This window comes from Emydura macquarii, unplaced genomic scaffold (assembly GCF_026122565.2).
Source record: "Emydura macquarii macquarii isolate MOO-44397 ecotype Brisbane River unplaced genomic scaffold, CSIRO-AGI_Emac_v2 contig_369, whole genome shotgun sequence".
Lineage (NCBI taxonomy): Eukaryota > Metazoa > Chordata > Testudines > Chelidae > Emydura > Emydura macquarii.
This window is the reverse complement of record NW_027130506.1, coordinates 3,122,694-3,137,143: the sequence shown is the minus strand read 5'-3', so window position 1 is coordinate 3,137,143 and position 14,450 is coordinate 3,122,694. Positions and strand designations below refer to the sequence as shown.

Here is a 14,450-nt window from a genome sequence, read left to right as displayed (position 1 = left end):
TCTTAAGTGGTACTGAGAACCCACAACTCCCATTAAAGTTGATGGAAGTAGTTGATCCTTAGCATCTTTCAGATGCAGAATATGCCAAAATTGAGAGCTGTTCTTGGCAACCCTGCATATCTTTAAAGTGAGGCTTATTGGAAAAAGGAACAATGGGCTATTCCTGTCTCTTCTTTCATAGCATTCATAAAAAAATGAATAAACTATTTCAAATGACTTACTTTAATATATAATGTATTACTCACAAAAGGTGCCATATTGACAGTCCTGGAGACGGAAGTCCTCAATTTACCCATAAACCTGGTACAGGGCAGTTAGCAGCAATGCCATTTTCTCTCACAGTGCCCTTAACAAATTATTAGATTATTTTAGATTATTCAGAAGATGCAGTCTCCATGTTGATTCAATCCTGTACTTTCTTTCAAGATTGCCAGTGTGTGGTGGCTTTGTACTACACAGACACTTACAGCTGAACTGGTAACCAGCAAGTCGGGTGTTCCATGTTTCATTAAGATCACCCCCTTGCCACATAAGAATTGCCAAAAAATGTACACTACCAAAAATGTGAAGCTGATACTGTTACATATTTTGTGTATTTATTTGTATATTTTGTGACTAGGATGACACTTGATGAAGACAACTACTCATAACACTACAGTACATATTCATAAAAATTGGCCTCATCTACCTTCTCTTGAAATACCAATTTCATTTGCTCTCACGTTCGTTGTTCTAATAACTTGTATCCTGCTTTCAAGTACAATTTAGTGAGTGCCTTTGTAGAGAGGTCTCTAAATTGTCCCTTTGCCAACTGCTATATTATTGAAGAAGCATTGATCTTCATGCTCCTCAGTTTGATGACGCAGGTCGCTGTAGTATCTGATGCTAGCTGAGTCAGGATTTCTCTGAGTCCAGACATCTCTCTCCGCCAGTACAGGAGAGTAGTTATGGCTCACCTCTTACTCCGCCTAAGAGACCTAAGAGAAAGCTTACTCCTAAGAGGAGACAGGAAAGACGAGTTGCGTCCCCAAAGAAAAGAAGAAAAGTACGTAGAGTGGATCAGTATCCTGCGGAATCCCGTCGGAACAAAGTAAGTTTACCTGTGTTCCAAAACTTTGTGACAGAAGTGTCAAATTTGAGGCTCTCATGTAGCTTAATTTTTGCAACTTGGAGTCCCTTCCATACTTCAGTTGGGAATTCTGAAACAGATTTGCTGTAATTGCACGGAAAGATCACTGCTGGCAAAACAGCCAGGATATACTGAGTCTTTTGGGAGCTATGTTCTTTCTATTTCAGACCCTGTTCACTCCAGGGAAAGCCTCTTTAGGACCTTTTTAAAACCCATCAAACAAAGGGAACATGAAACAAATCTCTGGGAAGACCTTATCAGCAACACCAACCCTTAAGATTTGATCATGAGTCTCAAATATTGAGTGTCCTCCGTAAAGCCCCAGTTCCCGGAATCAAGTGATTATGTCAACCTGTTTTATTTTTTTTAAAAATAAAACCAAGTTTCCATGGAGAAACTATGGCTATGGAGAAAAGTTGAAAATATGACCTGAGTGTAAACTTTAAAGGCTCAAAAACCAGATGGTGCACAAAAAAAATCTCATTGGCTGAAAAATCTTGTGACTCGGGAGGGGGGGAAGAATCATGAATTTTTTGAACACTTGGGTCTGGCAATAATGCTTTATGATGGTACTTAAGTCTCTGTCTTCAAAACGGTCGAAGTTGGAGCTAACTTCCCCAGGAGAAGATTCAGAGAGAGGAGAAAGGATGATCCTTAATAAACAAAATCTTTTTACCTGCCACTAACTGACAACTTGGGAGGGGCTGTGGATCTCTTCAGCGTCCCTTCCATTCAGGTATTTTAAACTAATTGTAATACAGTTCATGGGGCCTAAACATAATTGGCCTAAAAATATCTCCAGTGGGACCCAAGCAAAAATCTTGACACTCAATGTTTTTAAAAAGAAGCAATAAAGAGACTTCTCCCAGTAGCTTTTACTTCCTGACTTTGAAAAAAAATATAGTTCTGAAAACAATCAGACATTCTGGGACTCATCCTGGAATTGAGGGGGCGGGGGGAAATCAGTCATCAAGAATAAGAAACTGCAATTTCCCACAATACTTTGAGCATTGATAGTCTTCTCAAGAGGAAGGCTGATTATCTGCTTACGTGCATGATGTCCCCTTCAACAAACTATGCAAGAGTTCCCCTTTCAGAATAGTTTGCCAATTCAAGGTCCTGCTCTTTTTAGCATAAAATATGCTCTGGGTGGCCTAATAGTGGGAGCAATTGTATCTTTTATTTCTTGCTTCTCTTCTCTGGATGAATATTTCATCCAAAGCTTTTCCATCCATGCAAATTTCCATGCAAACCCTGTTGTGGTTTTCTCACTAAATCTTCAAAAACCTCACCTTATTCTGGCCAGAATGTCATCCACATTTAGTGCAAATTAACCCTTTGGTGCCAACATTTGTTTATTCTCATTAAGAGCAATGGGATGCATCATAAGACCAGTGCCTAGGAGTTAAGGAAAATGCCATATAATCAAATTCTTTCCCCTCTCCTTGCATCAGGCTACAATAGTTCTTCAGAAGGAAAGTTCAGGCTAGAACCTACCTACTAACATTGGTCTTCATTTCTCTGTTTCATATCTGACCCTCTTATAATAATGTCAACTGTTTCTTTTGCCTGTCTTGGAAAATAAAGCCTTCCACACAACTTTACAAAGATCTGAGGTAGTGGAGATCTGCATTTGATCTGAGCAAAGGTACACATAAGGCTTCTATTCTTTCACTGATAACTCATTGGAGCTTATATCTGGACAAGAACAGGGTCTCAGAGAAATCGCACATCCTGGAGAGTATCCTCACATAAATGTATTAATGACATTCAGTATAGACCTTAGTCTGTGTTTCAGAAATAAATAGAAATAATTTTTAAAAGAGAACATAGTGAGAATAATTGATGTGAAGGAACTAGATTGAGGTTTTCTGGCTGTGCTCATGTGAAATGGTGTGGTTTTATGTGATGAAGTGGTTTTTAAGAACAGGAATTCCCTTATTAGTTAATTTTGTTTTCCTGGTACCTAAAACATCTTTGCAAATCCCCAGTTGAAATTTGGTGGATATAGGACCTTAGAAAAATACTGAGATTTGTGGTTCCTTATTTATGAAAATACTATTGCTCTATTTTAAGAAAAGCAGAAACCCGTTCCACCAGAAAACATTATGTGAAATCTAGGAGGATTTACAGTTCCCAGCTTCTTAACTGCAGCATTATGATTTTGAGGCTGAAAGAAAAGACTTACATTTCCTTATGTGTTTCATGAGGTACAATTAGAGCTGACTGAAAAACAGATTTTCCATTCCACGGGGAAAATGTGCTATTTTAACCGTTGTTTTTTTTGGGACAAAAAGTCAAAATAGTAAAACTTTTCATGGAACGAAAAGTTCTGAAAAATGTTGATTCAGAATGTGTCATCATTTTTTACTGAAATTAAATGTTCAGACTTTTCTGAATAGAAATGTTTAGTTTCAGAATCTTTCCCTCTGCCGGAGCTGCTACAATGTCTAACGGGAATTGTAATTCTGCGTTCTTCCTGCTGCCCAGATCAACTGCATCTCTGTGTTGCACAGCAGTTTCTCCCTGTGGCAGAGTCATCATAGTGCCTCATATGAGTTGTAGCTTCCTGTCTTACCTTGATTGTTTTCAGAATTTACAACTCCACGAAGTAGGTGACAGTTCAGGCAGAAAGAGTGATTGTAAACCCTTCAGATTTGGGTCAGGTTAACATTTGTCACCAGAAAGTGTTGCTTAGATTTTCCCAGTGGAAAACTGCTGAAATCTACCTTTCCTATTGAAGATTTTTAGAAAACTCTGTTTTCCAACAGGAGAATTGGTTTTTGTTTCAATTTTTTGACTGATCCAGTTAAGTATGCAGATATGAGAAATTCAGCATATTGTGACGAACGGAAAATATTATCTGGTTTTATTTTTTAAACTGCCCTTTATCTAAAATTTATGCAAATCAAAGTATTTATTGTCTAATAAAAAAAAGTTGCACTCTCTTCTATTCCTGCTGAAAATTGTAACTGGTGGGCATGCTGTCATAGTTTTGCCTCTTTATAAAATAAAATAAAATAAAATGTATTTATCATTCTAGGCCTGGGCAAACCTTTTTCAAAATTTGCCAGAATTGTCCCTTGAACCTTTAGAAACCTTGGCTATGAAGCTGCCTTTTTTCCCCCTCTACTGCTTATAACGGAAGACTGAGGGCAGCCATTTTAGCACCAGATATCTCCTGAAGCACCCTTCACATGGCTTGGGATTTTCATATGAACACTGAGATTGAAGCTCAGCTTCATGTCGTGTACTTTGTCTATGTAGCTGGTGTTTGGAAAAACTGAAAATTCCATTTGAAGAACAGCATTTAAAACTGTTCCCCCCCACCCTCCCTTTTTGCATCTTTCCTGCAAGGAAATCACACAAAGGTCATAGGAGGGGAGATGACCTTTAGGTCAGGGTGAAAACTACTCAGCCAAGGATCTGCCTTTTTGATCTGGAAGGTTAACCTACCAGAATTTTGCTGCGGAAGCACCACCTGTAGTGAAAGAGAGCATTGCTATGGTGATTAACTTCCTTTCTTTCTGAAAACTTTGTATAGATGATAAATCCCCTAAGGGATATTGACAAGATTGTAGGACAATTAATGGATGGACTGAAGCAGCTGAAACTACATCGATGTGTCAATGTTATCTTTGTTGGAGACCATGGTAAAAACTCTTACTTGTCCTTTATTAGTATGTAAATGTGGATAGAAACTGATGCTTGAGCAATTTCCAGAACTTCATTGTGCTTAAAGTTACACATACTGCAAGTGTTTTACTGAATCAGGGCCTAAATGAAAATCCTATTCTTAAAAATTCTTTTTTAAAAGTGCAAATATTATTTTTTCATACGACACTGTCAACCAATGTAGGCCCAACATATAACTTGCCTGTTAATTACCTTGTGTGGGAATTCCTCCTTGGTTTAAGTGTTTGTACCTTCATTCAGAATTAAATCTGTTGATTTTTGCCTTTTTTTTTAAAAAGTAGCTTAAATGGAAGGTAAATGGTGTAGCAGTCTCATCTCCTCTTTAATGACAGTAGGAGTAAAATTTTGGAACAGTAAGCTTCCATGGCAGGACAGATGGTCAGATACAGAGAAACAAAGTTGGGGTAGTTATGAGGGCCTGGGCCCAGCTTTGAAGAGTTATGGAGGAAGGAGAAAAGCCTTCCCTGGAGATTTTGGGGAGGGAATAAGTGGCAAAAATGGGCAGAATTACGAGATCTGGAAAATTGGGACAGAGACTTTTCAAGTCACTTGGAAATTATGGAAAACTTCACAATAAGAATTAATAGTAAAGAAGGAAAAACTCCAATGAAAATACAATAGGAGATAGAAAGGAAATAGAGATCAAGTTTTGAGCTATAACTGTTCTGGCATGACATTTCAGTGAGGTTACTAAAGGTCTCTAATTAGCGTAATAGTACACTAAATGAGTCAGAATTTCCTATGGGATGCCGTGCTATTCAGATAAGATTTTTGTGTGTGAATGAAGTGCCAGATTAATAACCTTGGACAGTAAAGTTCACTCCCTGTCCACAGAACAGATACAGCACAGTGCTATTTGTTCCTCTACTAGTTATGTCTCCTCATTGATTTGGAAGCAGTGATTGTGGGAAGAGTTTATTTTTCAAACTTAGTCAGTCATTGTCTAGTGGTTTTTGTGCTTTATTCACTAAGAATTGGATTGAGACCACCTATACACCTCTTATATGCCACAAAACACCTCTCAGATGGTAACAACTGTTTGTTCACTCAACCCACAGTTGATTTAGAATAGACCATCAAGATACAATACCTTTGTGTGTGGGTGTCCTCTTTTTAAATGATAATTTAAAATAACTTTGAAAGTAGGAGCTGGTCTTGATTCTTCTGTGAATTAAAACTGGATGTAAAACAAGTGTACGCTCCCTGGATGTAGTGGCTCCTCTACTGTGCACATAGGTGCAAGCACCAGCTATAACTGGTTCTTAAACAATATCTGATGTTGGGGATTATCAATGTTGCCATTAAGAAGATGTTAACAAAATAATATTGATATTGGTGAAAGCTGAAAACCAGCAAAGGTATGCATGTATCTGACAGGTCCTTGGCAGGTGAAATAGTTCCATTGGCCACTCTTGATGACTAATTCATGACCGTGTAGGCTTCCCATAAGATTAACATTAGTTAACTTGCTAGAAAGAGAGAAATAGGATGAATACATAAAGAAGAAATATTTGTTTTTGAACAGTTGCTCTGAAACCAGAGATTGATGCCTGTATTTTAGGAAATAACTTTGTTTCAAGATATAATTCTATTTTAAAGGAATTTTATTTCCCTTCCACAGGAATGGAGGACACCACTTGTGAAAGAACTGAATTTTTGAGTAACTATCTGACTAATGTAGAAGATATCGTATTGGTGCCTGGGTCTTTAGGACGAATTCGCCCTCGATCTAATAATAATCTGAAATGTAAGTTGATTTTACAAGTATTGTACTATACTGAGGCCTAGATTCAGCAACTCTAACTCAGGTAGAGTAGCGCATATCCAGACAAGTTGTCCCTTTATCAGTGATTGTGAGCCTTGAAGGAGTTCATCACCTTACAGAACTGGATGCTAAGTGAGAATGTTTATTATTTTTTTTATTAAATATGGCCTATTGACTAGGGGCTATTGACTCATCAAGTGGTGGTATTATTTATGAATCCATTAGTTTCCCCCACTCTTGTGGCCAAAACTCAGTTTTAGATATTTGGCAGTCAGGCACAGCTAAGGCAGGGTGTGCAGAAGAGAAATTTGTGAAGTGCGAATTTGAGCAAATGGGGCTCAGTGATAAATTTTTCATGTACTGGATTTTTTTGCAACATGCTTTTAAGAATTTGCTTGGAGTTCTAGGTAATCCCTCCATGAGACCAATTAAAACATTTTGGGTGCAATTTGCTTGAAGATATATGTTGCTGTGCAAAGATCAGATTGTGATATTTCAAGATTACAAAATCCAAATGTACATCAGTGCCAATGGGTTAAAATCAATACCTAGATTAAAAATTTAACTATGAACAAATGTATTCTGATGTTTGTCTAGGGGACATAGGTGAAGATCTGTTTTCAAATACCAGTGATTCACTAATGTGTATCTTAAGTTTTTTCAGAGCATAAAAATGAATTTGGTCACTTCGTAGGCTGAAAGTATTTCAAAGTGCACTCAAAAATGTATAATGTTGTGATTTTGCTGGGCTACCATAAAGACTAAATTCTTTCTCTGCAGATTCTACCTAAACTATTAGTAAACTTCTGCTTGTCCCCTCCCCCATTTTTTTAATTTTAAGATCTTCCCAGGCCTATTATCTTTACCATGAGTGAATATTTTTGCAGTTCTTCCACTGAGAATTTTTTAAAAAACCTCCATCCTCCTTTCATTGAGTCCAGTGAATTTTGCTATGGTGTGTAGTAAGAGTGGGATCAGGCACTACTATTTTAAAGATCTACAGATAATTAGATGCATCATATTTTACTGATATGTAAAGAGGAGTGAAATAGCATGGGAAAAATCATTTTTTAAATTTTCCTGATGTTGAGCAAGTTCTTGTTCTTTGACTGGATCATGGTGAGAATTTCCAAAGAGAAGATCAGTTAGTCCCCATTAATCCTTGGCTCAGTGCTTCTGTTTTTTTTCACCCCCACTTGTGAGTCATTCTTCTCTTCTATGGGTCTCTTTCTATTCCTTTCTCCCTAGTCTGAATATTTGTAAATACTTATAAATGAACAATTCAAACATAAAACAAATAGGCACATTCCCTGGATTTAGAACAGATTTTGCACATTAAATGGCAAATTACCTACCTACTTTCTCCCTTCTCCACTATTCCATGCCTTAACACTACCTTCACTCTCATATCTTGAAAACATTTTCTGCCTCTCTGTTTTCTCCTCCGGGGCCTAAGAAATGCTGTTTGCTGGCCGTGGAAGAAGCGACACTGAGAATTTAATGTGAGTTGTCCAAGTGGTAGTGCAGCTTGCATACAGTAAAGTCCCAAGTCTTGCCCAGAATTTTTTTTTTCCAGTTACTTCATTGATTCATATAGTCACTTATTCAGATGTGTGTAATGCTAAACCAGCTAAAAGAATCACAGCTTTCTTATTAATTACTGCTTATAAATAAGGATGCTTATTCTTGCATTTAAACATGCTTAAAGAAAGCTTTTGCAAATTCTCAGATATGACTGCTTACTTGCTAAGTTAGAGAGATGATTTTCAATACATTAGTTTAAAATTTTTCTTTCTATGATCATTTAGACTAAAGTCCAAAGTGTAAAAGAATGATCAATGCTACTACAAAACACTTGGATAATTAAGAAAAAGCACATTAAAAGTGTATTGTGTTAGATGACGTGCAATATGTTTTTCTAAGATGGAGTAGCTTTTAAGAGGACCCTTGACTCCTGAAAAGAGGGGTGCTTATCTTGTAAGTTGGGTAAACAGATGACTGTTTTTATGTCTTTGTGTCTCTTAACAGATGATCCTAAAGTAGTTGTTGCCAATCTCACTGTAAGTATTTAGCACTGGAAGGTATCTCTGTCTACAGTATATTGTTCATTTCACATGTTAATTTGGGGCTTTATTCAGTATTCCCTGCTCACTCTTTAGTCAGGCTAAACCACCAATAGGCTGAAGATAAAGTGATGAATAGAGCCCTTCATGAGCAGGGATTAATGTTGGTCATGAGTTCCACTGTTTGCTGTTGTAGTAGCTTTTATAACCCTTTTGGGTAGTACACAGCCAGAACCTCCCTGATGGTCTTGAGTCCCTGAATTGAGCTAATTTATTCCCTCCTTCAGAAATGGAAAGTAACCTTTTTATGAGTAAACATTTTAGTAGTACTTGGAAAATGCAGAAAAAATCCATTTGATATCCCTCAACCTAAACCTTGTTTTTATGAAATTCCCATTAAAAATGTACTAATTTATTGAATGTAGAAGCCAAACTGCTTTAAATATATTTTTGGAAAGGCTGGCTATTCAGTATTCAGGACTCTTCTGAAATTGCGCTTTGGTCAGGTATGAACCCATTTGCACATCACCAAGGAAAATGTGGTGGAGTTTCGCAAAGAGCTTTGGAGAACGCTCTGTATTGAAAGCAAAAGCGTCAGATGTGCATAGAACGTTATTGAAAAGTCATCACTCCTTAGGGAGAAGTGTTGTATAAATAGTGCATTGATCCAAATATTTTAAAGGTCCTGTAGATTGTTGTGTAAGATTTCGGACATCTGTCCGGTGTATGTAACCTTGAACTCCTGAAATCAAGCAGATTGTATGGTTGAAGCACACTAGTGATGATGCCTTGGAACAATATAGCTTCTTACAATTGTGTTTCAGTGTAGAAAGCCAGACCAGCACTTTAAACCTTATTTGAAACAGCACCTTCCCAAGCGTTTGCACTATGCTTACAACAGAAGAATTGAGGATATTCACTTACTGGTGGACAGAAGATGGCATGTTGCAAGGTAAACTGTGGTGTATTTTTTTACAGTCTCTTCTGCCTTCTCTAGCTTAGTTACAGGCAGTTTTGAATATACTTAAGTTATTTAGCAATTAGCCAGGCACAAAATTAATCCTATTTAGAGAGGCGGGCAATATATACTATTACTTTGCTTTTAAAGAAAATAGAAAAGGAGACATCTTTTCTTATTGTCAATATCCTTTTGTGTTTAAAATATCTTCTATTTTTTCCTTTGATCTGATGCAAATGGTATATTAAATAGAGTACAGCTAGTTCTTTATTCGTAAAGCTGAGTCACTGTATTTTTGGTAGAGAAAAAGAGAATAGATTTATATTCTTGGCATATCTTGTGATGGACTTTGAGAAATGGTAGTTCTCTTGAGTATGTTGCTGCCAGTCAAATGCAGTGTGTCATAAGTGTCTTTGCATAAAGTGTGGTTGCAGCTGTGTTGGTCCCAGGATACCCCCCTTGTCTAAGTATCTTTGACACTTGTGCATATCTTCCTGTATTTATGCAAAGATCTTTCTATTAAAGCGGTGAATGGGAAATCCCAATTGCTTTCTGAGACAGGATGTAACTCCACTAGGCAGGGTCACTTGTCTTTTACAATTTCTGATGATGGTTCTCAAATAATTTAAATTCTGGTTTTAGGCCTGCCATTTTAAGAATTTCTATTTCTATTGATACTGACAGAAGTAGACAAGAAGCAGTTTCCCAGTTCCAGTATAGAATTTTTCCCATTCCACATCAGGATGAACCCATGACCTTTACAGGTTTTTCATGATTCAGAACAGGGACTTGAACCTGTCTCTCACATCTTACTTAAGTGCCATAGTCACTGGGCTCTTGGCTATTTTGGAGTCATTGTGTCTCACTGGTTTTGACCTGTGAACCTTTCCCAACAAACATTTTTTTTTATCAAAACTGAAATGTTCCCACAGAAAGTTTTGTTTTAGGCAAATCATCATTTTCTGAGCCAAAAAAAAAAAAGTTGTCAGATTCCCAAACAGCTCTAGATACAGGACAGGGAAAGAGCAGTAATAGGAATATTTTACTCTTTTCTTTTTTTACTCAAATCTTTTTTCCTCCATCTCCATTCAAACTTCCTTTTGGTGGAATTATTTGTTGCTGCTCTTAAAAGCTACCTTTTAATGGGTCCCTCCCTCTTTTTTGTTCATGTAACTATAATACATGTTATATTCATAGCCAGGAAAAGACTATTCCTGTTCCAGTTACAGGTCAGATTACTGCACTTGCGGTTTTAAGGACAAAAGCCAAATCTCTGAGAGAACATCATCTAATGGGTGTACAAACTGACTTTTAATATGGCAGCCCACTGGACTGCTAGGCAACCTCTGTGATGCCGTTCATAAACCTTAGTGCAAAAAATACTGTGTAACAAAACTAGTCATTATATTTCTATGATTACCACTTATTTTCTTCATATGTTCATTTTCCTTCTGAGTTCCTCCCATTTTCTTTCCAGGTCTATTTATTCTTTACTTTTTCTCCTGCTTTCACCTAGTGGTAGGCAAGCAGGAGAAAGGACTCAATAGCATTGTAATTTATTACAAAAGTGCTTTCTGAAAAGCATCTGTTAGAATGCTACTGATTTAGGGAAACGTGATCCTAAACCACTTCAATCTGTAGGAGTCACCAGTGGGGAAGATCTTCTACCTGGGAATGGCAAGTTATCCAAGGTTAAAAATAGATGCTGCTAGCTATCCCATATACATTGGCTTCTTTTCAAGTACATCCAAGGCAGGTGATGTCCCATGTTTTTCATTCTCTTAAATAATAGGTTATATTGTGCCAACAGTTTAAACAGAAACCCTCATGGTTGCCAGTGGGGATTTCTGTTAGGAATTGGTTTCACAATGCGGCCTCTTATTAATACTGAGCAAAATTCAGCTTTAAGACTTTGAGAGTAGTGGGAGGACCCATGCGCTTGTCAGTCAAAAGCTATTAATTCCTTGGTGGAATATATTTAATGCTGAAGGAGCATCATTGGGAAAGAGAGACATGAAATCCCATTTATAATTTTGAAATTTATTAAAATGTTAGCCACTTTTGTCCTGTTTGGAGAACGGTCTACCTAACTTTCCCCCTAGAGTTTTACTTGGATATAGTATTCACTTCTTGTCCCAAGCAGAGTGTACTTCTGGTGCATTAAAGAGCTGTCATGTTCCATTCCGGTGTGGGCAATGGTTGTAATTTTGAAGTGCAGTGTGATTGTTTACGGCAAAGCTGCTGTATAAGTGTTCACTATTTTTGTGTTTTTAAGGCTGAAATTTTTAAAGGGCCTTGTAGAAGTTAGGTGCCCAAATCCCACTGACATTCAAAGGGAGTTGGGCATTTAGCTCCTTTAAACTCCTTTTGAAAATCGCAGCCTAAATCTTAATCTTCTGAGACTACATTTATCAGGTCAGCAATAATTCTCGCAATTTTACATTTCGATGCAGGAAATCCATGGATGTGTATAAGAAACTATCAGGAAAATGCTTTTTCCACGGAGATCATGGATATGACAACAAGATCAATAGTATGCAGGTATAAGCAGCAAACTAACCTTTTTTGGGGAGAGGGGGAGATAATAGGGGGTTTGTGGCGGGGGAGGAGGGGTGAAACTTAGAGTCTTGGAATTATTTTTTAAGTGTTAAAGCAAACCTCTTTTTTTACCATGTTTCCCTCTCCTTTGAAGACTGTCTTTGTAGGTTATGGTCCCACATTTAAGTACAAGACCAAAGTACCTCCATTTGAAAATATTGAACTTTACAACATTATGTGTGGTGAGCTACTCCATTTCTAATAATAAATACGCTACTTTTACCAATAAGGCTTTGGGAGGTTGGTGCAGGTACAGCTTATGCTTGTGTTCTGGGCCACCACCTTCTTCCCCAGCGCTGCACTTTCACTTACCCTTTGGCTGGAAGGACAGAATGCGCAGCCTCCTTAGAGGCCTATATTTGTTCTGCTCTCACAATTGGCCAATAAAGGGCATTTACATTGTGTTGCTACTGGACGCTTGCCAGAGATCAAATATGTACATGGCTACAATCTAGTATGTCTGTTCTCCATTAGAGAGAGCAAGACTTGTGTCCAGAGAAAGCTTCTGCCTCACTCATGGCAGCTCAGCCATTGTTTTGCTACTCCAGCACTCCCTGTTGGTGGTATTTGTTTTCACAACTCGTACTGCATCAATGAAGTAGAGAAGCTAGATGTGGCAATGCAAGTATATAATTTTTTATGATCCTGTCTCCTTTAATGTACATTTCCTTTTACAAAAAAACTGTCCATCTGAGGATTTCAAAATATGCTGCACACATTAATTCATAAACATGAAATACGCCTCTGTGGTTAATATACAATTATTCCCATTTATAGATGGGGAGGCTAAATGTTTCTGCTAAGTCTCTGGAAGTCTCACAAGTCAGTAGCAGAGTTGGAAATAGAACCAAGATCACTTTTTTTACTTTGAGCCCTGCTTTAGCTAGTAGACCAGGCTTCCTTTCAGCTATGCAGCAGCAGGGGTGCTGGAACACTTTTTATAGACGGAGTGCTGAGAGCCATTGAACCAAACCATAAACCCTGTATATAATGGAAACCACTTCAAGCCAGGGCGGTGTGGGAGCACCCCCTCATCTGTAGTTCCAGCACATATGTGCTGCAATGTAGAGATCAGATTGGAGCAGAACTACTGTCGTTAACATGAGGTGCCGTGGTGCAAATTACTTAACGGCTCATTATCTCTGTTCACTCTTCTCCAAATTTTTGCCATATTGGACTTTCCTGTTTCTCAGTGGCATTATGTAGCTTATTTAATGTTTGTACAGTACCAGAAAATTCTGGCTGAAAGATGCCAAAAAATTGCTTAGTGGGGATGTTGAATGCTGTATATCAGTTTGACTTTTAGTCTTTTAAAGCTGATAGCACCATCAGGTTTTAACCAAGCATGCTGTGGGTTTGCCCTCTAATATGTTGATCCTTCTTGCAGTCTATTGGGATACATCTACAGCACAACTCCACCCTCCACCCCATGGCAGTAAGTCTCAGAGCTCGGGTCAACTGAACTGGGCTTGTGGGGCTGGCACCGTAAGGCTAAATATAGCGGTATAAATGTTCCCACTTGGGCTCTGAATCTCTCTCCTCCCCAGGTCTCGGAGCCCAGACTCCAAGTCTGAGTGGGAATGTCTAAATTGCTGTTCTTATCCACACAGTGTGGGCCCCGTGAGCCTGAGTCAGTTGACCTGAGCTCTGAGACTCGCTGCTGCAAGTGTTTTCTCCCCAGTGCAAACATGCCTTAGGAGTTACTGTAATAAAAATGTTTCATATTGTTAGTAGTTTCTCCACCTAGCTATAATAATAAACCTTGTTGTTCCTGTCGTGGAAATTACCAACACTGCCTAATTGCAAAGCAGGCTTTTATGATGTGGACGAAAGCTTAGTATTGTTCTTCTGTTAAATTAAAAACAACTATCTCTACTTCATGGATGTAAAGTACTTGGTGTCTTGTTTCTAGCTGTCTAGGAAATGAGTACTGTGTAGTACCTTTACAGTTGTAGAACACTGCTATTGTGTTTGATGCCTTGTCAGATCTCCTTGGATTAAAACCTGCGCCTAATAACGGAACCCATGGAAGTTTAAATCACTTGCTGAGGAGCAATGCATATAAACCGACCATGCCAGAGGAAGTTGCGAGGCCGCTCTATCCTATAGCTGCATTTTCTGCATCTGAATTTGATTTGGGTTGTACATGTGATGACAAGGTAGACTCATGGATTTATTCATACTGATATCATTAAGGATAATTGTCTTGTACTGCAGGTTAGGGATACATAGCATGTTCTT

General features: G+C 38.0%; 1 protein-coding gene across 4 annotated transcripts in view; it reads left to right on the top strand.

Moving 5' to 3' along the window:
• Nucleotides 1-14,450, top strand: part of ENPP2 (ectonucleotide pyrophosphatase/phosphodiesterase 2) — a 95,734-nt gene that overhangs the window by 67,584 nt on the left and 13,700 nt on the right. For 3 of the 4 annotated variants that reach the window (XM_067530765.1, XM_067530757.1, XM_067530774.1), the window contains 7 exons: nucleotides 4,674-4,782; nucleotides 6,447-6,572; nucleotides 8,619-8,650; nucleotides 9,478-9,605; nucleotides 12,065-12,152; nucleotides 12,304-12,391; nucleotides 14,196-14,368. In XM_067530765.1, coding sequence (XP_067386866.1) covers nucleotides 4,674-4,782; nucleotides 6,447-6,572; nucleotides 8,619-8,650; nucleotides 9,478-9,605; nucleotides 12,065-12,152; nucleotides 12,304-12,391; nucleotides 14,196-14,368 — 744 coding nt within the window. Of the gene's footprint in view, nucleotides 1-937; nucleotides 1,091-4,673; nucleotides 4,783-6,446; nucleotides 6,573-8,618; nucleotides 8,651-9,477; nucleotides 9,606-12,064; nucleotides 12,153-12,303; nucleotides 12,392-14,195; nucleotides 14,369-14,450 lie in introns of all 4 variants that reach the window. The other variant, XM_067530781.1, reaches the window with a different exon arrangement.